This window comes from Centroberyx gerrardi, chromosome 18, assembly GCF_048128805.1.
Source record: "Centroberyx gerrardi isolate f3 chromosome 18, fCenGer3.hap1.cur.20231027, whole genome shotgun sequence".
In the NCBI taxonomy this organism is placed as follows: domain Eukaryota; kingdom Metazoa; phylum Chordata; class Actinopteri; order Beryciformes; family Berycidae; genus Centroberyx; species Centroberyx gerrardi.
The window spans coordinates 2,899,912-2,923,813 of record NC_136014.1 but is presented as its reverse complement, the minus strand read 5'-3'; the positions used below and the strand labels follow the sequence as shown (position 1 = coordinate 2,923,813).

Sequence of the window (23,902 nt, the reverse complement as noted above, 5' to 3'; positions counted from 1 at the left end):
GATCCCAAACTCCATTCAAAACTCCGGCATATTAATGTTGCCTTGCTTATTCGTAAACCACACATCTCGTACAACATGGTTTAATACCTTTTACGAATCGCTAGAGTCTTCTGGTAAATTCGGCATACATATGATCCACCAAGCAGCAGTTTATTTCAATGAAAATTCAACTTTTAGAATTGGTTCACACTGCTTGCTACTGCCATTAACGGTGCGTTTTAGTGGAAGAACATTGTGGGAAATAATAGGTGAACCAGTTCTATAAGTTCCAATGTTATTTAAATATGTTCTGCTTAGTGTCTTGGGTGTATGCCGAATCGGAGAGTGTACCTATGTATGCAGAAAATGTCTTAAATCATGTTCTAAGAGGTGCGTTCCTTTGCCGATAAGCAAGGCAGCATTAAACAGTCGGATTTTTCAATGGAGTTTAGCAACGCGTCCTCTCTACGTATCGAGTTGGGCAACAGGTGGATCCTTTGACATTACACAAGCCCGATATGCTGGGTTATGTAGCTAAACTAGCCCTCGGGGTGTAGTAGTAGTGTATCGGTGCTGCTCTGGACTCCATGGTGTACTCTTCCAGGCTCCGTCTGGTTTGGCGTCATTTTATCAGCAGTCGGATGGGAGACATGGCCTCTAAAAGCCAGATGCCGACCCCGGAGACAGCGTTTCCTGGCCGAACTAAAAGTATTACAGTCTCCGGTAAGACCACCCGGCTAGCCGGCTAGCTTTAGCATCTAGCTTCATACGGAGTATAAATTCATGACACAGCCACGTTACTCCCTCCCGAAATAGTTTGCTGCTTCCTTTGGTGTTTTGGTTATTGTTGGGTAACATTTTCGGCTTTGCATCCTTATAATAAAATAGGAGTAGTTTAAGTTTTACTGAGAAAGAGGAATATGTACAAAGTTAGCAACTAGCTGTTAGCACCTGCTGTTATTATGATACTTCATTGGTGCTACACAGGCACACGGAAGAACTGCTACTGCGCATGCGTCAAGGCTGTGCGAAAACACTGGTGCCTCTGTTACTCCATGGTTCTGTCTCTCTCTCTACCTTTCTCTGTGGCTCTCTGCTTCTGTCTCACAACAGTAAAATGGATCCATCAAAAGTTTACATTATGATTATGATCACTGTTTCTATTATTGATGATATTGTATTGCTCCAGTCTGACAGTGACATCTCGGAATCACTACTGCAATTCACTTCAAACACATTTTTTCCTTGTTCTAAGTTAAAATCTTTTCAGGCACTTGAGAAAACTATATTATTCCAGAATCTATTTAGATTAAAAAAATAATATAATTCCTTTAGGGTTGGCAGAAAAACAGCTTACTATCTGAAAACTGAGTTATGTAAGAATGGAAATATGCGCTGTCATGCAGGAAGCAAAGCAAATATACACAAAAGAACAGGATTAGTGAGATTCAGCCATAGTGATCTGTCATGTGAGTGTGTGTGTGTGTGTGTGTGTATTGCCTACTGTCCGCAAAGCACAGTGATAACACTCATTAACATCATAATAAGATTAGATTAGATGAAACTTTAATGATCTTTAATAGAGAAATTCGGTCATATCAGTCTTTTTCTTTTAATGATCCTCATAAAACAGGTATTTTGCAGTTTTGATTCCTGTGTGCTAAGAAGATTTCCCACTAGTTGTCGTTCCCGAACACATGGGCTCCTATGAGTAAAACCAGGAAGTCTCTCCTCTACTCTCTACTTAGATTGAAAATAAGGTAATATTTTTTCAAGAAAATGTTAGATAGTGGATCTTATATGGAGTTGGGTGGACTGAGAATGACTATTTCTGATATGGTTTCATGTTTCAATTTCAAGTTATAGAAAATTCTCCTATAAAATCTGCTAATGTAGACTGTTATAGCACAGTAAGTGTTTTCTTAGCCAGCCTGTTCCACGTAACGTGGTTCCATGTCACTTCATCCTTCTCAGTGCGCTCTAGGCAGCCAGCAGTGTACCACAGGACTGGCAAATGGCCAAGACACACACACACACACACACACACACACACACACACACACACACACACACACACACACCTAAAGGTCATGGATGCTGAGAAGGGTAAAGGAATGAGCAACTACAGTATGTGCAGGCTAGTGATGGTCAGGATATAACAAAGACAATACAATAGGACATAGTGTTAAAGTCATATTTACAACTAGAGTTAGACTGATATATATGATGCAGTTTGATGGATTACATATTGTAGAATTCATCAATTCATCAACCTGAATTGATTGTAATGTGACATTTAGATCAGACTCCACAACAGTATGCTTGTATGCTTGAATATGTTTTATTATCCTGGGTTTCAAAGGAGAGTTTGAAAAGAGTTTGGTCTAAATGCTGTTTCAGAGGCTTTTCCATCCTGACAAGAATACAATTCTGGGGGAAAACCAGTAGCTTTTTGGGATTAGTTGGCATGAAAATGGTTGAATTTAAAGATACAAAATCAGCACAAAATATCAGCAAAACATATCGGATATCAGCAGCTTCAGTATCGGCTTTCCAAAAGACATATTGGTCGAACTCTAGTATATCTGTTTTTTGGAAAGGATAGGTATAGCTCCATGGTTTAAATAAAAGAGAGAGAGAGAGAGAGAGCATTTTCCCAGTGTATTAACAGACAGTGGTGGCAAGTTGGCAGTTGGGGCAGTTGGCACCAACCTGCCCCCTCTTCACAACAAGTGAGGGTGCTGAGTCTTGGCACATGATGAATAGATCTGCACTGGCATTGAAAAGACTCAAGACACACACACACACACACACACACACACACACACACACACACACACACTGCCCCTTTGCACTGAAAAGTAAAAGATGGCAGTCATATGTAAGAAGTGTAAAGGTTGTTTTGTGAAAGGAGTGTTAAGCAGATGGACTCTTTGGTGATACTTGGGTCTAGTGACTGTGTGTGTGTGTGCGTTTATGAATGATGCTGCCATAGAGAATTCGAAATGAGTCCGAGATTTAGTTTCGATCAGTACTAAGCCCAAACCGAGTGATTAATATTTGGGGGGTTGTTAGGAGGGCGGGGGTCCGCGGCGGTTGGATGATGGGATGGATGGAGGGGTTCAGACAGACTAGCAGACATGCTGGAGCATTGCCAAAGCTCGTCGGGAATGCTGCCACATCGAGAGTGAGCGAGAAAGAACAAGGGAACAGAGAGGGAAGGGAAAGGGAAGGGAAAAGCCATGCCTGCAGTGGAGACTTGGCAGGGTTTCCTCTCCTTTGTCTGTCTGGCTTTGGGCTCCAGTGCCAGAGGACGTCAAGAAATGTCGGGGCATGGCGGCGGATGGGGACGAGCTCTGCCTCAACGGCGAAAAAACAACAACACCCTCAAAGACGAGACCAGAGAGAAAAACTACTTTCACCAACGTTGGACGTGGACTACCTCGGTTCTGAAAGGTTGTGGATGAAGCAATGCAAACAAGCGATTTTCTCTTTTTGAAGTCTAAAGCTTCGGAGCATGAGGTGACCACGACATGTTATTCGAACTCAACCAAATTGGTGTTTTGTCGCAGAATTTGTCGTAGAGCGTACCGTGTTTTCGTTTTTCAGAAAGCCAAGCAGTGTCCCTGAACTTGAGAAGGATGGATGTTTGACTTCGAAGAGTCTGCTAAGGTAGTCAGAGGAAGGCCAAGCCAACGCCAAGCAAGAGTTTTGTGTCCGAAAGCTCATCAGGCTTTGAAACCTCTTTGGCCAAAGATTGGATTATTGTCCCCGAAAGTTTCTGGAGGATACAGCATGCCGCCTATTGGATTTAAGTCAAAAAAAGGTTGAGTTCAGAGTGGAAACGCAAAGAGATGTCTGGTATCTTTTCCATTCATGTGAGGAATCAGTGTTCTAGAAATCCAATAGGAGCATCAAACGCTGGCCAGGCCAGGCCAAGAGTCTTAACAAAAGACCAAACCCAGGATTCACTTTTTTCGCCTGCAGTTGGATCGCACAAAGTTTTTACGTGCTTGACTTAGTTAATGTAGAATTTGGAGTCTATGCATTTGAGATTCAGTCAGTTCAGAATGGGTTCAAATAGGTTGGTACTTTGACGCAAGTGCTTGAACCATCTAACCAGACATTTCAACAGTCTCAAAATTGGACACGGAACTGGTTCAATACATCAAGCACTCACTATTTTTCAAATGAAGTATCAAGCAAAATGTTTTCAACTGCTATTTTGTCCTGGTCTGTTGAGATCTGTGTTCCCAAAACTGCCTGGACGTCACTACAGGCCTGCAAAATAGCCTGAGTGGTTGTTTACCACCGTACCAAGGGCATTTTTAAGAATCTGTATGGAAACACAAAACAGACCTGAAACACAAGGTAAGTTGTGTCTGTGCTACTGCACAAAAAGAGGGGACATTTGAAAAGCTATTTGAAAGCCGTTTTTGCAACTGATAAGGCAAAAACAGCTGGATAATGTAATAATCACTATGGTTAGATATATATCAGTTTGCTGATATTCTGGGCAAATGATGTCCTTTTATGATGATGATGATCTGGTCCAGTTAGTGTTGACCACCTGTGATATGATAGTATGATGCAGTTTGATTGATTACTTCGTTAATTTCAGGAAAAAGTGAAGTACAGTATCAGTCTCAAGAAGTTATTACATTGTCCAGGAAATTATTACGTTAACATTTATTAGATTTTAACCAGATGTATTGCATTATCTGATTGTCATTATGTAGCAACTGACAATGTAAAACCTCATACATAATGTAATAATTAATTCAATTGTACTAAAAAGGTAATAAAGCCTGTTAATGTAATAAATTGTTGGATAATGAAAAGACTGAATTTACATTATCTGGCAGGTATTATATTGCCACTGATAGTGTAATAACTGCTGGACAATGTCATATTTAGTCAAAATGTACTAAAAATGACCCTCTAAATGAGTAATAAAACTTGTTAATATAATAAACTGCCAGATAATGTCGGGCAGTTTCTTACATGATGTTCGAATAATAAAAAAACAAGGCAGACCCCTTTATAATGTCATAATCACATGTTACATTATCACAAACTATTATTGACACAATAATTATTACATTTTGTACTCATTTAGACTAATTATTACCATATCCAGCAGTTATTACATTATCAGTTGCTACAAGGCTACAACACACAGCAATTAGTTCTCCTCTGTCAGAGTGTGTGTGTATTTGTGTGTGTGTGTGTGTGTGTGTGTGTGCATGCGCTTCATAGCTCAGTTTTCAGAGAAAGATATCAGCCATAAGGTAACTGTATCCCTTTGCAGAGAGAGAGAAACACATACAGTACCTGTGAATAATAATCTCTCTCTCTCTCTCTCTCTCTCTCTCTCTCTCTCTCTCTCTCTCTCTCTCTCTCTCTCTCTCTGTGTCCTCTTAGATTTTACCTGGGCATTGCTACTCATAGTTACCTTATGGCTGATATCTTTCTCTGCTGTGTAACACACACACACACACACACACACACACACACACACACACACACACACACACACACACGTGAAACCAGAGGCTAATGAAGAAGTTAAAGTCATCCTCCACAGCTTAACAAGTTGGACCCACGCAGATGTCTTTGGACACCCAGCAGCTGGTGTGTGTATATGTGTGTGTGTGTTTGTGAATGTGTTTCTTTCTAAGTAGCAGGTATAGTGTGTGGGTGTAGAAATCATAATTATTGTGGCTTGCTGTTGTGGAGCCTGTAATATTTTGCCAGGCTCTGTCATGACAGGAAATATTTCCAGTGATTCGTCTAGGTTTCCATCAATATTATGAATGACTGATAATACAGACTGTAAATGACGGATATATGGGGCCAATTTTTCATCACTGATCCCTTTGATTTAGTGTTTAGATAATGCCAGCTTGTTAGCTAGCTAATCATAGTATCTGGTCAGCTAACCATCACTGTCTTGTTAACCATCTGATTAGCACACTAGCTAACGTTAGGCTAGTAGACTTAAAAGAGTGCTTTAGGTAGATCTACTCTTTTGTAAGATTTGCAGAGTCACTCATAATAATCGTAACAATAAAAACAGTAATGATAATAAAAACATACCCATCGAGCACAAACAAGCACAGACCCTGTACAGATCCACGGTGCGTGTGTTCTATGCACTGATGCACTGCGACGCGGTTAAATTACCTAGTTCCACTAACGTTACTTAAATACCACAAGGTAATAACGCTACCTACCATTGAAGTTTGTAGGTAGCAGAAGATGTTTTACTGTTTACAAATCCCGTTACAAACACAGGCGAGTTTGGGTAAATTGTGGAATGTTAAGTGTCACTTAGATCAATTTCTATACACTGACTTTTGATTTTGTGCCTCTGTATGGGAAACACTGCATGTCTCAGTCAAAGACGCCCTCTAGAGGCCATCTGATGAAGCGCATCATCTCACTAAGCCAGGTGACTGACTGACCGACTGCCTGACCTGAATTTGATGCCCTCGGCTGCGCTGTCGGAAAAATGATAAACTTGGCAAATAAAGTTTTTGTCATTGAACAAACTGGCAACAAAACAGAGAAAGCTGATTTGTGCTGCGCCCACAATACAGAGCAATGTGGTCAGTGGAGCAGGTAAAAAGCTGTGCTATGCTGCACGCCGCAGCGCTTCACTGCGCAAACGGAGCATGACCAGTAGTGATGCGCGGATTGCGGTTATATCCGCGGGCCGTGGTTAATCCGCGGATCGGGCGGGTTGGGTCATAAAAATTAACATTCTGATTAATAGCGGATGGGTTGCGGGTGGGTGAAATAATACAGTACATCATTAACTTTTACTTTAAATAAATGTTTATTTATTTAAAACCAGCCTACTTCAGTGTAATATGTTACCATATCATCACGCTTACATATATCCCACTGAGAGATAATGGTAATGTGTGATCGGGTGCGCATAAAAAAAAAAAAATCTTTTTTGAGTTCATTAAATACCTGCAGCGATCCCACCGCAGCAGAAATGATAAGTGCGTCTCCCCATTAAGAGAAACGCTGTGTAGACACTAATAACAATTATTTCTATTATACAAGAGAGAAACGGGACCGCAGCATAAATATGAAACTGTATTGCAAAGGCACAGTCACCATGGAAACGTTTAATTACTGAAAGCAGCCTCTCTAATCTTTAAAGTAAATCGTTAAAGAAAACACTCATACATCAATACAATGAACACACAATAAAGAAATCACATAGAAAGCTTGCGCTGCTCGACATAATTTAAAAGGCAATATAGAGGTGGAGTGAAATGTCCATGCGGGTGCGGGGCGGGTGCGGGTCTATAAATCGTAGAAAATAATTCGTTCAGGTGGGTGGCGGGTGGATGATTTATGCGTACATGCGGATTCGGATGGCGTCAGAGCCGATCCGCGCATCACTAATGCCCAGTGGAGCTTTGCTGTGACAGTTTGTGCAGGTTAACTGAGCTGACTCTTCTCAAGCTACAACTCAGAGTGTTTTGGAGTACTAGGGCTAGACTAGGGCTAAAGACAAGACAGTTTACTGTGTCACAGTAACCTACATTTGGAAACAAGTCCACCTTATCACACTATTCACTTTTACTGAGAATGTTACTGAATTGACCTTTCCACACCACGGCACTCTTTTTCAGGTACCTCTTTTATTAAACAGGGTGTTATAGATTTAGCCATTATTTGAACTCATAATTCTCCAATGGACCTCCATGATGGAGCTAGACGTGGTTGCTGGGAGATTTGTGACACAACTGCAAAGTGTCTATAGTAGGAAATATATAGTGTGGAGATGGAGGGATGGAGGGAGGGAGAGAAAGAAGAGGGTCCGGTGAGCTCTGGATAGTTCCACCACGCTTGGCTTCACCAGCCCTACATCAACTCTCTGTCTCTCTCTTTCTACCGTTGAATTATTCACACCATCACTATCTCTCTTTCTCTGGGACTGGGACCCACCTTCCACCTCTCCTCTGCCTTGTTCTATCTATCTCTCTCTTTCTCTCTCTCTCTCTCTCTCTCTCTCTCTCTCTCTCTCTCTCTCTCTCTCTCAAGGGTTAGACCGATAAATGGGTTTGCTGATATTTGCCTTTTACTAAGAAGCAGATATCGGCCAGCCAATGTCACTGAAACCAATATTGAAGTATACTTGTGTGGAATCTGCTGAAAATGTTGCATTAGAATCAATTCACTTTAAGGGCTTACCATAGAAAATGTGCAGTATCGATCAATTCTACATAAATACACCATATCCATCATATCAGAGGTGGACCACACTGAATGGATCATATCCCATTTTTAATAAAAGGTCAGTTCTGGCCCAATATATCATCAAAGTGATAAATAGCGTGTCTAACTTTAAAATATTACTGCTTTCTAGGAACTAGAGTGATCAGGTGAATCCAGGTGAAACCAATTATCCAAAGCTATATGTCAGTCATGTTCTTATACACGTTAAGTGAATATGCAGCTTTATCAGCCTCTGGTTGGCACTCCGCTATCCATCTGCCTCCGTTGCCGCCGTTACCACGACAACACAGAGGGATTCCATTGAATGAGTGCATGTGTGTGTGTGTGTGTGTGTGATTCCATCAGCAGAGCTCTTTGTTGTTTACATGGAGGCCTGATAACCTTGACAGGAAAAATGACGGGCATTTACCAGAGGGAGAGATAGAGAGAAAGGGAGGGAGAGAGAGTTACAGATGGAAAGAGAGAGAGAAGTAGAGACTGAGATGGAGAGAGAGCAAGAAGAATGGATTACGGGGATGCAGAGGGAAAGAGAGAACCAAGGAGAGGAAGAGGCCGAAAGATGAAGTACATTGTGACTCAAACACTCAACGTTAACTGCTGTTTTACACAAACAAGAGATGGGTTGAATTGGGTGAAGATACATTTTCCAATGAAGTACTTGATGTACACTTGATTTGCTGCACCTTTAAATGTCATTAATATGTTTTTGCTAGGAGTTGCTTGGAGCAACCCTGTCCAACAGTTTATCTAGCATGCTACACGTAGCATTTTTTCTTTTTGGTGTGTTTATTATACAGTTGAAATTAATTCTTAATTTAAACCTGCAAAACGCGATATCAGACCTTATACCCAATCCTGAAGCTAATGTGTGCTATGTGGAGATTTCATTGTGACTATTGAGATATTGAGAGATATTGAGATATTGAGATTTCAATATCCATGCAGCAGCCAGCTGTGTTGCTGTTTTCACCTCTTTCTAAAGCTTGTTGTCAAATTCCACACCGAAATTCTCGTTATGGCGGAATCCATGAAGCGAGCGAGTAAACTTGTTAAACTAGTAAACTTGCTACCTACCTCTTTACTTGTCATTGTGGGACATGTAGCCTTCAGCGGAATAAAAATCTGGTGAGACTGGTAACCGCCGAGACTTCTTCGCAGGTATGTTTAGCTTAGCTTTTAGCCTTTATGCACGGTCCTTCGCTAGGTTTGTCTTTAGGGGCCTCTGTAGTCCAGTAGCTTTGCTGTGCTTTATTTACAAATGTGTTGCGGTTTCTGTCGCCCTCTAGTGGTAGCAATGGTGTTCATTCAGACAGAGAGTCTGTACGTTTACAGAATGGAGAGATATTTGACAGGCACGAAAAGAAAAACAGGCGATGCTTCTGAGACAAACAAGACAAAGTGCGACGGTAATCAGTGGTCTATGGCAGAAGTTAAGCAAAATGGCGACCGGGAAGCGAGCCAATCCTTGAGATGCTGCGCCACTGAACACACCCCACTAGAAACAAATTAGGTGACGTCACTTACGAGTCTGTTCACTGTGTCCATCATTTTTTACGGTCTATAGCGTTCATGTTTTTGTTTATACATCTAAGATATCCAGATACATACAGCATTTTAATACCAGGTGTAAATGGGGTCAAAATGCCTCACTCAGAACAAAATCACCTCCTCACTGCTACATTAAAGAGGCTTCCCAGTCTCTTCCCAGTGTCTTCCCAATCACTTCCCAACCTCTTCCCATTGTCATCCCCGTCTCTTCCTACTCTATTCCCATTCTCTCCCCAGTCTATTCCCAATCTCTTCCCATTCTCTTCCTACTCTCTTCCTGCTCTCTTCCCATCCTTTTCCCAGTCTATTCCCAGTCTCTTTCTTGTCTCTTACCACTTTCTTCCCACTGTCCTCCCAGTCTCTTCCTGAGATTTTTCCAGTCTCTTCCTGGTCTTTCTCCAGTCTCTTCCTTCTCTTCTCCTTTCTTCAGAAAAGAATCTGCTTAAAGGTATCCATGTTGGCGATGAAGTTTATACAGCTAAATGAAGTCAAGTCACCACAGCAAAGAGTTTTCCCAGTCTTTTCCCATTCTCTTCCTGGTCTCTTCCCACTGTCTTCCCAGTATTTTCGCATTCTTTTCCCATTTTCTTCCCTGTCTCTTCACATTCTTTTCCCATTCTCTTCCCAGTCTCTTCACATTCTTTTCCCATTCTCTTGCCAGTCTTCCCAGTCTTTTCACGGTCACTTTTCCTGCTCTCTTCACAGTCTCTTCCAAGTCTTTTCTCAGTATTTTCCCATTCTCTTCACTGTCTATTCCCGGTCTCTTCAGTCTCTTCTCTGTCTTTTGGCTGTAACTCCTGCAGTGCTCTCCAGTGTATTGGGCAGTGGTCAAATGTAATCTAGAGTCATCAGTTTAACCTTTATGAAGCGAACAATTAGAGAGAGAAAATGAAATAACTTCTTCATCAACCTTAGGTCTGGCCGAGGTCAGAAGCCTGTTCATATGATTCATTATGCTGTTATAATGACATTAATGAGATTAGTCTTATTTGCAGATATATGGGACTGATATTGGCCTTGTATCAAATATCGGATATCAGCCAGTCAATGTCATCCACCTCTGATATGATAGATATGATGCAGTTTGATTGATTACATGACATTTTGATCAGATTCCACACATGTAGTCATGGTTTTTGTGGGTATTACATTAATTTATCTTAGGATTGGGAGAATGACATTATTAAGTAAGCATGAAAATGCATTATTACTATGGGTTAGAGTGGAGATTTTTAGTATCCCATAGTATGTTTTAGAGGCTTTTCCACCCTGACAAGAATAAAATCCTTGGTGAAACACTGAATACTTGGATTTCTTTGGCATGAAAATGGTCCAAAAAGTATTGAAAATCTGCACAAAATGTCCGCTATTTGCAATTTCAATCCTAAAAATATGAGTATTTTCAAAAACACATCAGTCAAACGTTTGAGATCCAAGACAGAAGAAATATTTTGGCAGCAAATGTTTCCTCTCCTTTTTGTGAGCTTTTATGTAGCTTTATAAAACTGGCTCTTGTTTCAGCTGATTGTTTCAGTGATATTTGAATAACTTAAATTGCCTTCATTTAAATTATATATCAGTTAAGCAGCACAATATTACATGTCACAAGTGTATTCCTTTGAAGCGGCGTTGTTCCCATTGCCACCAATAGACAATTAACTGTTTTCTCTCAACACCATTAGCTGGATTTAGGAACTGTGAAACATTTCAGCCGCATCAAAACCCTCTCTCTCTACTTCTGATTTGACGCAGATCTCTCTCGTTTCTCACTCCTTGCCATCTCTCCCCCTAACTCACTCGTGTCACACCATGCAATTTCTATAATTTGATAGAATTTTGCATAATTCCACAATTGTAGCTGCTGAACAGAGAATTGCTTTGGATTCAATTAGGGTTCTGCTTTTCCACCGCTGGGGGAAAAAGGCTGACGACGCCGGAGTCGGCAAGACAGAATAGATTAGATTTGGGACTACGTCGAGGCGAGCCGGGCCCGATCGACACGAGGATACAGCAGACGAACAGTGGAAATACATCCTCCAATTAGTGTGGGTGGCCTTGGTTTGACATGTCTGAAAACACTCAGGCAAAGTCAATGTGGGTGGATCCCGCGGATTTCAAAGGACGCCACGGTTTCTGTTGTGCAAAGCAGTCTAAATCAAGCACACCCTTTTAGTGAAGTATTTGGAGCTGAATGTGACCCAGTTCTGGCGGAGAGGACATGGGTGGCTTTAGTTTTCTCTCTCCTCTCAACTTCTTCCTCTTCCTCTCTTCCTCTTCTTCTTTCTACCCTCCCATCCTCTATACTCGTCTGTTTCCACCATCTTCTTTTTCTCCTTTTTCTCCTCCTACTCGCTGCTCCATCTTTCCTCATCAGAGATTCTCTGCAAATTAGACTTTGTGTGATGAAGATACCCGCCTGATCTAGAATGTAGGGTTAGGCCAGCGTTTCTCAAAGTGTGTGGCGCGCCCCCCCTGGGGGGCACAGAGTCATGACAGGGGAGGCGCACGTGACCGGGGAGGAAATTGTAGTGCGGAACTAATGTTTTGACGTCGGAATCTTTTTCACGGCGGAACAATAAACAAACCGTGCTTTCACGTTAGCAATGGTGTTCATTCAGACAGAGAGTCTGTAGGTTTACAGAATGGAGAGATATTTGACAGGGACGAAAAGAAAAACAGGCGATGCTTCTGAGATAAACAAGACAAAGTGCAACGGTAATCAACCAAAAACCACGTCAAGAAAATAAAAAAGATGTAAAGATGTGCAGTGCAAAACAGGCTCATTGCAGCCACTAATGCAGTGATAAGACTTGAGCTCTCACAAATTGACTTGCTCATCTTTCTTGCCAAATATCTGCATTTGTTCTTTTTTTTGCACAGATTGAACTTTATTGTTATCGTTCTAGCAAAGTGATTGCAAATTTGATTAGATTTTTCTCTATTTTTGAAAAAGCACACAGACTGATGGAGCAATCTAGTGACAAATGTCACAAAAAGTGGTTTGATAAAGTTGAAGGAATGTTCATGATCTTGATGTTATTTCAATAAAGTTAAACTTGGCCCATTTTGTCACCATTTTGTTGGGGCGGGGGGCATGAAAATCTTTCTTCCTCCAAAGGGGGGCATGACAGAAAAAGTTTGAGAACCACTGGGTTAGGCCAATATATGGGGGAATTGATTCTAATGAGACATTTTGATTGGATTCCACAAAAGTAGCCTATGCATGAACATGTTTTATTATTGTTATTGTTCCGTGTTTCAATGCAGAATTTTAGTGTCCCGTGGTCTAAATGCTGTTTCAGAGACTTTCCCACCCTGACATGAACAAAATTCTCGGGGAAACAGAGAATACTTTGAACTATTTGGCATTTTGGGGCATGAAAATGATCAGATCAGTCTTCAAAAAGCCTTACTGGTCTAATCCTTGTACAAACTCTAGCAAATATTAACTGGGACCAAATCAATGTGGTGTGGTGTTCCTTAAATAGTTCACAACTTTCTCATATAAATAAATTTGCTACTCTCTATCGCCAATTGATACCATACAATAGTGATTCAACCAGGCCTTAAATGTAATCATTTTGGGGGCCAACGGGGGAAAATGCACTACAGTGGCCCAAAGCAATTGCATTAGGAGGAACGGGCTGCAACTTCAAAAGTCAAAAACACATACCAAAACCCAAATCTAGTCAACACAACGAAAGAGAGAGAGAGAGAGAGAGAGAGAGAGAGACTCTTTTTCCCACTGTGCAGCTGAGGGCATCAAGAGGCACATTCAGGCAGCCAGCCAGTCATTAATGCTTCATGAGATGGCCCCTAGAGGGGGTCTTTGTCTAAGATGCAGTAGACCAGCAGCATTGTACTCAATCCAACAGTCGTGAAAACTAAAGTGAAACTTAACATTCTACAATCCTCTCTCTCTCTCTCTCTCTCTCTCTCTCTCTCTCTCTCTCTCTCTCTCTCTCTCTCTCTTTTGTTGTGTTGACTGGATATGCAGTGCTTTTCTGTCGCATTTGTGTTTTTGAACTTGCATCGTTTCTGAAGTTGCAGCGCGTTTCTCCTAATGCAATTGCTTGGTGTTTTATTTTGTCTCTATCTTGGGTGCTAAGCGCTCATTGCTGTGGTGTTTTGTTTCTAAAATATTTAAATATCCAATAAATTTGAATACTGCCCAGGCAATCCCTTATTAGGTGAGAAAAATGAATGCTCAATATTGTATATATAGCCTGCCATAAAAGGGGCAATGGGTTCATCTATGCATATTTGATTGTTTGGCTGTTCTTTTCCCACATCTGTGTCTTTGAATATTGCATGTTTATTTGTTCCCCATGTTGGTTGTTCTTTACTATTGTTAGGCTATTATTACTGCTTTTTTTAAGTCATTACACAATTTGTGTCTTTCTCTGTCTTGTTCTCTCTGTCTCTGGTTCTCTGTTTTACTCTCTGTCGCTCTCCATCTCTCTCTCTCTCTCTCTCTTTCTCTCTCTCTCCCTGTCTCCCACACAGCATGCCCCCAGCTTTGCTCTGATTGGCTGAATTAACTCTGCAGCCTACTGTTGTGAATAATTACTTTTGATCCAATGCGGCTCTCTCTCTCTCTCTCTCTATCTATCTCACTGACTCTAGTTTAACATTCCTATCCCACCTGCCTTGTATGTACACACACACACACACACACACACACACTCATGCTGCAGGCATTATTAAAATTAAGATTCAGGCCCTGGCAACTGGGTGGTGTGTGTGTGAGTGAGAGAGAAAGCGATAGAGAGAGTGAGAGAGATGGAGGGATGAGAATGTGTGTGATGGAGAGACTGGGAATGGACCAGTGTGGCGTGGTGGTACTGGTAGATCCACACACATAAAAATGGTGAAAGTAGCCGCACACTCGTAGCTCCGATGCAATAATTTAATGAGACATTAACAAAAACCGACGTTTCAGCAGCTAGGCTGCCTTCATCAGGGTTGATCCACACACACACACACACACACATTTGCCATTATTGTTTTGAATACAAACAATGGTGCATGTCGCTATGTGTGACTCTGTGTGTGTGTGTGTGTGTGTGTGTGTGTGTGTGTGTGTGTGAGAGAGAGAGAGAGAGAGAGAGGGAGAGAGAGAGAGCCCTGTAATGAAATTAGATTGTTGAAGGCACAGCTGCAACACTTAGCATGATATTAAAGAGAGAGAGAGAGACATAGAGAGAGATCATATCTTGTAACACTGTCCTTGCTTCTCTTTTTTCTCTTTTTTTTTTTTTCTTTTTCACTTTAACCAGCTCTCTCTCTTTCTCTCTCTCTCCACCTGTTTCTGTCTGTCTGCCTCTCCTACCTATCAGTCAGTGTGTGTGTGTGTGTGTCAGTGTCAGTGTATGTGTATGTGAGAGTGTCTGTGTCGGTCAGTGTGTATGTGTCTGAGTGCGTGTGTGTGTGTGTGTGTGTGAGAGAGAGAGTTAGCATGTGTGTCAGTCTATGTGTGTGTGTGTGTGTGTGTGTGTGAGAGTGTGTGTTCTCATCACTTCTATTGACAATTTTAGGAGGTACATCTCCTGTTCACATGCGTACACACACACATACACACACACACACACACACACATAGAGGATGGACTTTTTTTTGTTTACCAATGAAAAGCTTCTTTTCACACAATCCAATAAATAAAAATAAATGATAGAAAATTGGATACATATTTGTGTGTGTGTGTGTGTGTGTGTGTGTGTGTGTGTGTGTACACGCCAAGCCTCCAACAGTGCTCACGCATCTGTCATTCCGTTCCAACAATGCTTAGGGCATGGACAAGCCTCAGCCCCCCCCTCCCCCTCTCTCTGTCTTTCTCTCTCTCTCTACCTCGTTTAACCTTCACCCTCCTCCTCATAACCTCCTCCCCCTCCATTATGGAATTTCTCCGTCCAATCAAATGGCTAATGGATTTTTTTTTTCAGGCCTTTGCGATTGGACGAGCAGCCCGATGACTCTCCGGGCGTTTCTTAAAGCTGATTTACAGATAAAGGGACAGTCTGCCTAATTTCCTCACCGTTTAATAGCACTACTAAGCTGGGGCATGTTAACTGTGGACATCTCTCTCTCTCTCTCTCTCTCTCTCTCTATGTCTCTCTGTTTCTCCCTTCTTTTTCTCCAGATGGGTTGAATGAGGATGTTATGTGTTGAAGGGAGGCAGTTTGGCATTTGTTTGATGAAAGAGAGGACGGGATAGAATAGACACACACTGTTTCATTCTTTCTTCCTTCTCAAGCCATTGAATGTACAAGCTATTGCACTGTTAGGTATTAATCTTACCATGTAAGATCAGTAAGAATCCATCGGTTGGTCTGTAGGTACGCTGGTCCATCGGTAGGTTAAGTCATTCCGTCAGTTTGTCGGTAGGTTGGTTGTTTCATCGGTCCATTGGTAAGTAGGTCATTCCGTCCATCAGTAGGTAGGTCTGTCGGTAAGTAGGTCATTCTGTTGGTCCATCGGTAGATAGGTCCTTCAGTAACTAGGCATTCAGTTGGTCCATCGGTTGGTAGGTCTGTCTGTAAGTAAGTCATTCAACTGGTCCATCATTAGGTAGGTCCCACAGTAAGTAGTTCATTCCGTTGGTCCATCAGTAGGTAGGTCCCACGGTAAGTAGGTCATTCAGTTGGTCCATAGGTAGATATGTCCACTCCTAAAGTCTCAAAATTCAACTTGACTCTTAAGGACATTTCCTCGAGCAGGTGACCTCAGCTCACTGTATTTGTGCGCGTACAACTTTAGTCTTTCCGTGTGCGGATGCTGTGCTGCTTGCTGGCTTCAGCTCTGTGTGCACGGTACTAATGGAACTAAATGAACTCCATAATTTTGTTGATCGGTTGGTAAGTAGGTCATTGCGTCAGTAGGTAAGTAAGGCTGTCAATAGACAGGTCGATCTGTCGGTAGGTGGGTCAATCCGTTCATAGACAGATCATTCCGTCGGTCTGTTAAGTAGGTCGTATCGTTGGTCCGTCGGTAAGTAGGCCATTCCGTCAGTCTGTTAGTTGCCAGGTTGTACTGTTGGTCCATCACTAATGGAGCATTGACTTAGTTCAGGCAGAACACTGAAGTCGTGTGTGTCATCAGCTGATCGGCTATCAGTTGTCCCATCTAAACAATACACCAGCTGATCAGTATCAGCTGACTCTCAATCACCAATCACATTCAAAAAAGTCAGTGAGGCGGGCTTTATAATCTGACAACTCACACTCTCACTCTGCTGTTCATTCATGCCACTGCTGCTGTAGACCCGGTGGCTGCAAAACTCCCTCCATCACCCCAACCTCCTCCTGCTATTGTCTGCACACAGGATGTTGTGCAAGCTGTCTCTGAATTATGTCTGGTTGTGTGTTATGGTTTTCATATATTGAATGATGTATGTCTACTATGCCTTGGGGGGTAATGGTGCTCCCTGTAGAATCTCACGCATGCTGCTTGGATTCATTGGGAATCATCCTCAAGAGCAGAGCCTTTCCGCCAGATACAACTGTAACCATTTGTTGCAATAAATGGTTTGACTTGTAACTTGTTTGACATAAGTGTCTCTGACTGAAGTAGGTCATTCTGTCAGTCCGTTCATTGGTAGGTCGTACCATTGGTCCGTCGGTAGGTAGGTTGTATTGTTGGTCCGTCGGTAAGTAGGTCACTCCACGGGCCTGTCGGTAGGTTGGTTGTACTGTTGGTCAGTCGGTAGGTAGGTTGTTCCATTAGTCCAGGTAGGTCTTGTTATTGGTCCATTGTTGGTAGGTTATTCTATCTGTCCTTGGTAGGTCAAAACCGTATTTCTAGTAGACCACTGCATCTGTGCTTTTAGCCCCATAACAGGGAATATGATGTTGACTGAAATGTATCATATTGCAATTTAAAATCGCAATATTAACTAAAACAGTTGCAATAGGATTTTATCCCCATACAGTGCAGCCTTACACTGCATAATGCTAAATGTAGGATTGTCTGGATTCTTCATCACACACACACACACACACACACACACACACACCATCTTTTAAGTGCAAAGTGCATTAACTACTATTTCCTGCCTCCCCACCCCCCGCCCCCACCCACCACCCCACACACTCCGTCTCACTCTTAATGGCTTGCTCTGAGCGATCGATCGACTCAAACCCTCAGGGAGGCACACGCACACACACATGGACACACACACACGCTAACACACACTTACACACACACACATGCATACACACAAGCAGGAGGAGGCCTAAAGGTGAAGTCATTTGGGTGGGATATCCCAGTGGGGCACACATACACACACACACACACCCTGTGGTGACATTTTAATGCTTCAAAATAAAGGTAGTCTTTAATGTTGGGTTGTTTGCTACAGTACGATCTCATATACTCTAAAGTGGGCTGGCAGGTTTGTGAAAAGTAGGCCCAGCGGTCATATAAATTGCATTCATAAGCAGCTAATTTCACTGTAAATACACAATGACTTTAATATTCATTTCAGTATCGTTATCCTAAATTAATTATCGCTAACCTGCAGTTACAGATATTAATTACTGGTAAAATGATCTGAAAATTTTACTAAATTAACACTAACTAATTAAATTGTTCAATACTTTCCATCACTTTACTGTTTCTGTCATTACAAGTAAACAATCAAGTTATTTACTATATATCTTTCCATAGCTGTATTATTTATTGTGCGTTACTATGTCCTTAGTAATACATTTTAGGTCAATGAGATGTAATGATGGTAACTTTTCAGCTTGGAAATTAATCCGTTACAGTACCTAATTTGTTTTTGTTGTGTCCTGTTATTATTTTGCTGCTGCAATGACTCAATTTCCCAATGGGGATCACTGAAGTGGTTCTTTTTTTAATTTTATTTCCATCAATGTGCGAAATTGCCAAGTGCAGCTTTTAGTATTTAAATTTATGGTATTTCTCTAGTTCTCAGATTGAACAGTCCAAGACCAAAGACCAAAAAATATAATAAGTCTTGAGCGGTGTTGTATTCACTTTAAATGATTTGAGCTCTAGTTGACTCAACTTATTCAACTCAAACAGGTTTGACTTCAATGATACCCATTACTGCTGACAGGCTCAATGTAGATTCCTTCCTTCCAGTACAATAAAAGTATAAAGTCAATGTGGAGAGAGAGAGAGAGAGAGAGAGGGAGAGGGAGAGGGAGAGAGAAAAGTAGTCATTAGAGACATGGCTGTTAGTCTCCTGCTGTGTCTTTAGATTGGATTCACCAGGAGTACGGGTGAGGGTTTGTTTAACTGTGAGGGGGTTGCTGCCTGGACACGCAGTGATACACATTTATGAACATATTCACTTGCGTTTACACACACCACATGCACACACACACACACACACAGGTTGTTATGTGCTCTGCAGGGGTATTTCCTGTCTGTATATGCTGGTCTAGTGCTAATGGACTGCACTGGACTGTCTGACCCACTCGGCCAACTGGAAATCTGTTTACTGGAACCCATTACTGTATCAGACCAGAATTCATCTGCTACTATGTAGGCTAGAGTTAGACAGATATGTTGGGGCTAATACTGTCCTTTCATTAAAAATGGGATCTGGTCCGGTCAGTGATATCCACCTCTGATATGATTGTTATTATTGCTACTATTAATATTTTTATTATCATCATCCTGGGTTTCAATGGAGAGTTTTAGCGTCCCATGGTCTAAATGCTGTTTCAGAGGCTTTTCCACCCTGACAAGAATACAATTCTGGGGGAAGCTGCACAATTCTGGCTCTATCATTTGATTATGAAAAATGATGTCACAGTATATAATTTTTTATTTCCCCTTAAATGTTGGAGTTTCCATGTTGCTACATGATTTTCATGTTTTTATGCATGTACCCTAAGAGGGTTCGACCAATGTGGGATTTTGAAGATCAGTACTGATATTTTTGGATTGAATCTGCAGATGACCGATATTTTGTTCTGATATTCAATGGCTTTAATTTTCATAGATAGATGTAGAAAGAGAGAGAACACATTCTTATCCTCAATCATAGCCACTGCAGAGCGGTCGATGCTGCTTGGCACCACACACACACACAAACTCTCTCTCTCTCTCTCTCTCTCTCTCTCTCTCTCTCTCTCTCTCTCTCTCTCCCACCCTCCCTCCCTCCCTCCCTCTCTCTCTCTCTCTCTCTCTCTCTCTCTCTCTCTCTCTGAAACGTTCATCACCTCCCTCAGGCTGACACAGCAGCGCACTGCTTCAGCCTCACCCTCTGATTGAAAAGTGTGTTTCTGTCAGTCAGTGAGCTTCTGTATGAGTGTGGCGTGGTGTGTGTGTGTTTATCTTTTTGTGTGTGTGTGGTTCCCACACCAATCTTCAATCAACGCTCCCTTAAAGAGATTTATTTGGGTGCGACACTTTTTACAAAAACATTTAAATCCCCTCACATTGATTCGTGTCTTAGTAGAATTAACCATGGCCTGTATGGTTGTGTGTGTGTGTGTCCACCTATGTTACGTGACACCTTTAGGCAGGGGTTAGCCTAAATTCCAGAACGGTGTTCCGGCACCCTCAGTTGAAAAAAAAAAGTTTGACCCAAATAAATGAATATGATTCGCTCTGAGGATGGTCTACGATGCAGTGACAGCAATATTGCAGCAAATATCTTGAGACCAGAAGCAGAACGGACACATAGCGAGTCGCAGCAGTGCTGCTCAGACCAGAAATTAGCTTCCATGAGTGAAACGCACTACACAGAGGAGAAATGTCTTGTTAAAATAGGCTGTACTTCCATTATGCTCCAACAGTGGCAGCAACAACATCCCAAGCCTTATCTTTTTCAATGCTGTCTGTATAGAAACAATGCTGACCGTCATAGAGCTCCCTCTACTTTTACACTTTGGGAATTATCTATCAATCTATCTCTCTTTTAAAATTTACATCAGTGCACATTTATTAATTAATAACAACAGTACAGACATTGGTAGGCTGATCAGTGAATATATATGTGCAACTGTATTGATATGATGCAAATATGATCATCTGCACTGTATTTCCATCGCTGCAGGTCATTCTACTAGATATGTGCGCTCATCATATGTGCCGCTCTGGCAGGTTTTTAGAGGTGAGCTGTCTGTTCCCCTTTCCTCTGGTCTTGGTCAAGAGTTCCTCCACTTCTGCTTTTAGGGCCTAATTTCTTGAAGCCTCTCAGAGAAAGATAGCTGATCTGGGTTAGTGTGGTTACTAGGGTTCAACTGATATTGGTGTTTGAAGGCCGATACTGATACTGATGTTTTTGTATTGAAGCTGCCAATAGCTGATATTGTATGCCGAAATCTTTACATTTCACCACTTATGCCAAAAAAATTGCAAGTACTAAGTATTTCCTCCAGAAATCTCTGAAACAGCATTTACACCTCTCCACTGAAACCAACAACAACAATAATAAATACAGCTGCAAGCAGCCATTCGCAGGGTCCAGTGATTTGACAGTGATAATATAAGCTTGATTCATCATTTTGGAAAAGTTCTACATCTCTAAGATAGAACATTTCAGTGAAAGTCCTGCAACCGCAGGTGAAAAAATCAAGTACCCCTCGATGCAAGCTGGAACTTGGGGTGGGGCTACATGTTGGGTGGGGCTACATGTGTAGCTCCGCCCCAGTCTTCTTACAGTATTTGCTGCCACACTCTGGTAGAATCTTACCATTACAGTTCACACAGATCATACCATATTTTATGGAACAGTATTACTGTTAGTATTACTGACTAATAGTGTTATTTTTGACAGAGGGAAAAAAAATAAATAAATATGTGGGCAATGCTGCCTCTATGGATAACCCTCACTATGCCTCACTTCCTGTTTGCACATGCTTACTATCAAATTCATTTGTACACCATGGCCAAACAATTTGGGTAAAAATTTAGTTGAGATTGGACCAACCTTGCGGGAGTAATAGCAAAAGTTTTGCATTCAAATCAAAATTGCGGAAAAACTATCATTACACAAATTAAAACTAGCATGCACAATGGATTTGTCTTGAGCCAAGGAATCTGAGGGAAAATATTTTTTATTGGAGGCCTCATGGTTCAGAAGTTATTGGCCAAAATGTAAAGTAAAGTTGCTTGTTATAACGCTACTATCTAATATGGATTGTGTGGATTTAGTCAGCGATCGTGCGTTTTGATACTTTCACCATGTTTAGATAGCACATCTCACTCCTTTATAATCAAAGAGGCAAGGGAAACCCTGTTTTACACCATATGGGACCTTTAAATGAATTATAGGAAAAATAAAAGGCCAATATCAAAAACGCCATACTGTATATTGGTCTAACTTTACTGGTTACCCTGCACCATCTGCTTTATTACACATGCAGCTGTCAGAATCACTGCTTCCTGCAACACAGCAGTGCAACAGCTGTTACATCCAGCCAGGAACAATTAGGAATTTAAATATTTTAAGCTGCCAGGAGGATTGAGTCGTGATCTGGCGACCATTTTTTGGCTGTTTTTAAACCTATAGTCCATTTGGTGTGAGTCAGCGGTCGAGTTGTTCTTTTGTTGCATTTCCACATTGATTTGGTTACATTTCACTCGGTAAAAATGCAAGGGAACCATAATTTGTAAACCAAAGCCACGTGAGAGCTGTCATTTCTTCCATTGGTCAGAGATCTGGTTCAGGAAAGGACTCTCTTCCAGGTAAACCAACATGGAGTGTTAGCATCAGCTTAGTTTGTGGATCAAAATATCTGTGGGAATTAGAGTTGTGGTCCTCATGTGTAACAGGATTATCCCACTGTGTATGGAATTCTGTATTCAAGATTCAGAGTAAATAACTGATACATTTTTACTTAAAGGTGTTTTACATGTAGCATTTTAACAGTTTGGCAGCCTCTACCAGCCTCTACATTTTACATTGTGTGCCAACAGGTCGGTTTTGGCGGGAAATCTGCTGAATTGCTTACAGCACAAAGGGAGATTGCTTTACAGCACAAAACAGGAACAGTTTAGCCTGGTTCCACACTCCTGAATCGTGTCCCGCCCGCTCTTCAGATTTTGTCGGCCGATTCAGAGAGTCTGGTGTTGCTCTAGTCAACACTTTATTCTCTCTCTGAGAAATAATCAAACCAATCAGCGCCTTTGCAGGCGGGGCTAAAGTTTTAACTGTTCGTGCAACGGTTTTCATTGGCGTTTCGGCAGAATAGTATTTCTTGAAATCACCCATTAGCCAACATATTGTCTGCAAAGACGATATTGTTGTCAAAAACTATTAACATTCTTGGTGAAGTTACTGAATATTCCCAGCATCAGTGTAACTAAAAATAACATCAGAGTGACTGGATACGTCAGTCACTAGTGATTGGTTCGGAGAAAATGAACACCCCACACAGAGAACGGCTAACATGGAAGCAATATCACTGTATAATGGAGTGGAAACAAATGGCTATTCAGTCTGATTATCAGGCTAGGAACAGTTTTTAAGTGTCCTTGTACAAGACACTGAATTTATACCAGCTTTAGGGTGCTGTTTTCCCTACAAGGAGCAATGGCGTATCATGCTTATTATTATTTTTACGTGAACTGACCTGATGTGGTAAACCCGGCCCATGTGGTGCTATATGCAGGTTTAAACAAACGCAAAGAATTCTTTGACCCAGGTCTGGGTCAAATAATGCTAATTTACTACTACTTTACCCCATTTTAACCAGACTGCTGCAGTGGCACTGCTGTTTCAGTGCAAGCGCACAATGGCGGATTTCTCCAGAAGCTGATTGGCAAAAACCTGATTAAGGCTTTATTAAGAATTGAAATTGATATATTATCCAGTTCTTTGTGTTCTGTAAGTTTTTGAATACTTAGAAGATAGATTAAACAATTCTTGGCCTCAATAAGACGTCCTGTGTGTTGGGAGACGAGCACAGGAGGCTATCAGCAGCAGAACAATAAGGATAATGATGATGGCAGTAATGATGGGCAGCAATAAAAACCGCGATGGCAATCAAAGCAATTGACTGAGAGAGGTTCAGATGGAGGGAGAGAGAAATACTCTTCAGCAGGGAGAGATGGATGGAAGAGAGAATTACAGGGAAGGAGAGGGAGGGGGGGGGGGCAGGAGGAAGAGGAAGACATAAAGGCAATCAGAGAG

At 41.6% G+C, this 23,902-nt stretch overlaps 1 protein-coding gene across 1 annotated transcript in view; it reads left to right on the top strand.

The window, feature by feature from the left end:
* The first annotated feature begins 510 nt into the window (after positions 1-510).
* LOC139920540 (mitochondrial peptide methionine sulfoxide reductase) overlaps positions 511-23,902 on the top strand; it is a 60,074-nt gene continuing 36,682 nt past the window's right edge. Inside the window, exon 1 of the mRNA XM_071910562.2 lies at positions 511-702. Within this exon, the coding sequence (XP_071766663.1) occupies positions 567-702 (136 nt within the window). The 5' untranslated portion in view covers positions 511-566. The remainder of the gene's footprint in view (positions 703-23,902) is intronic.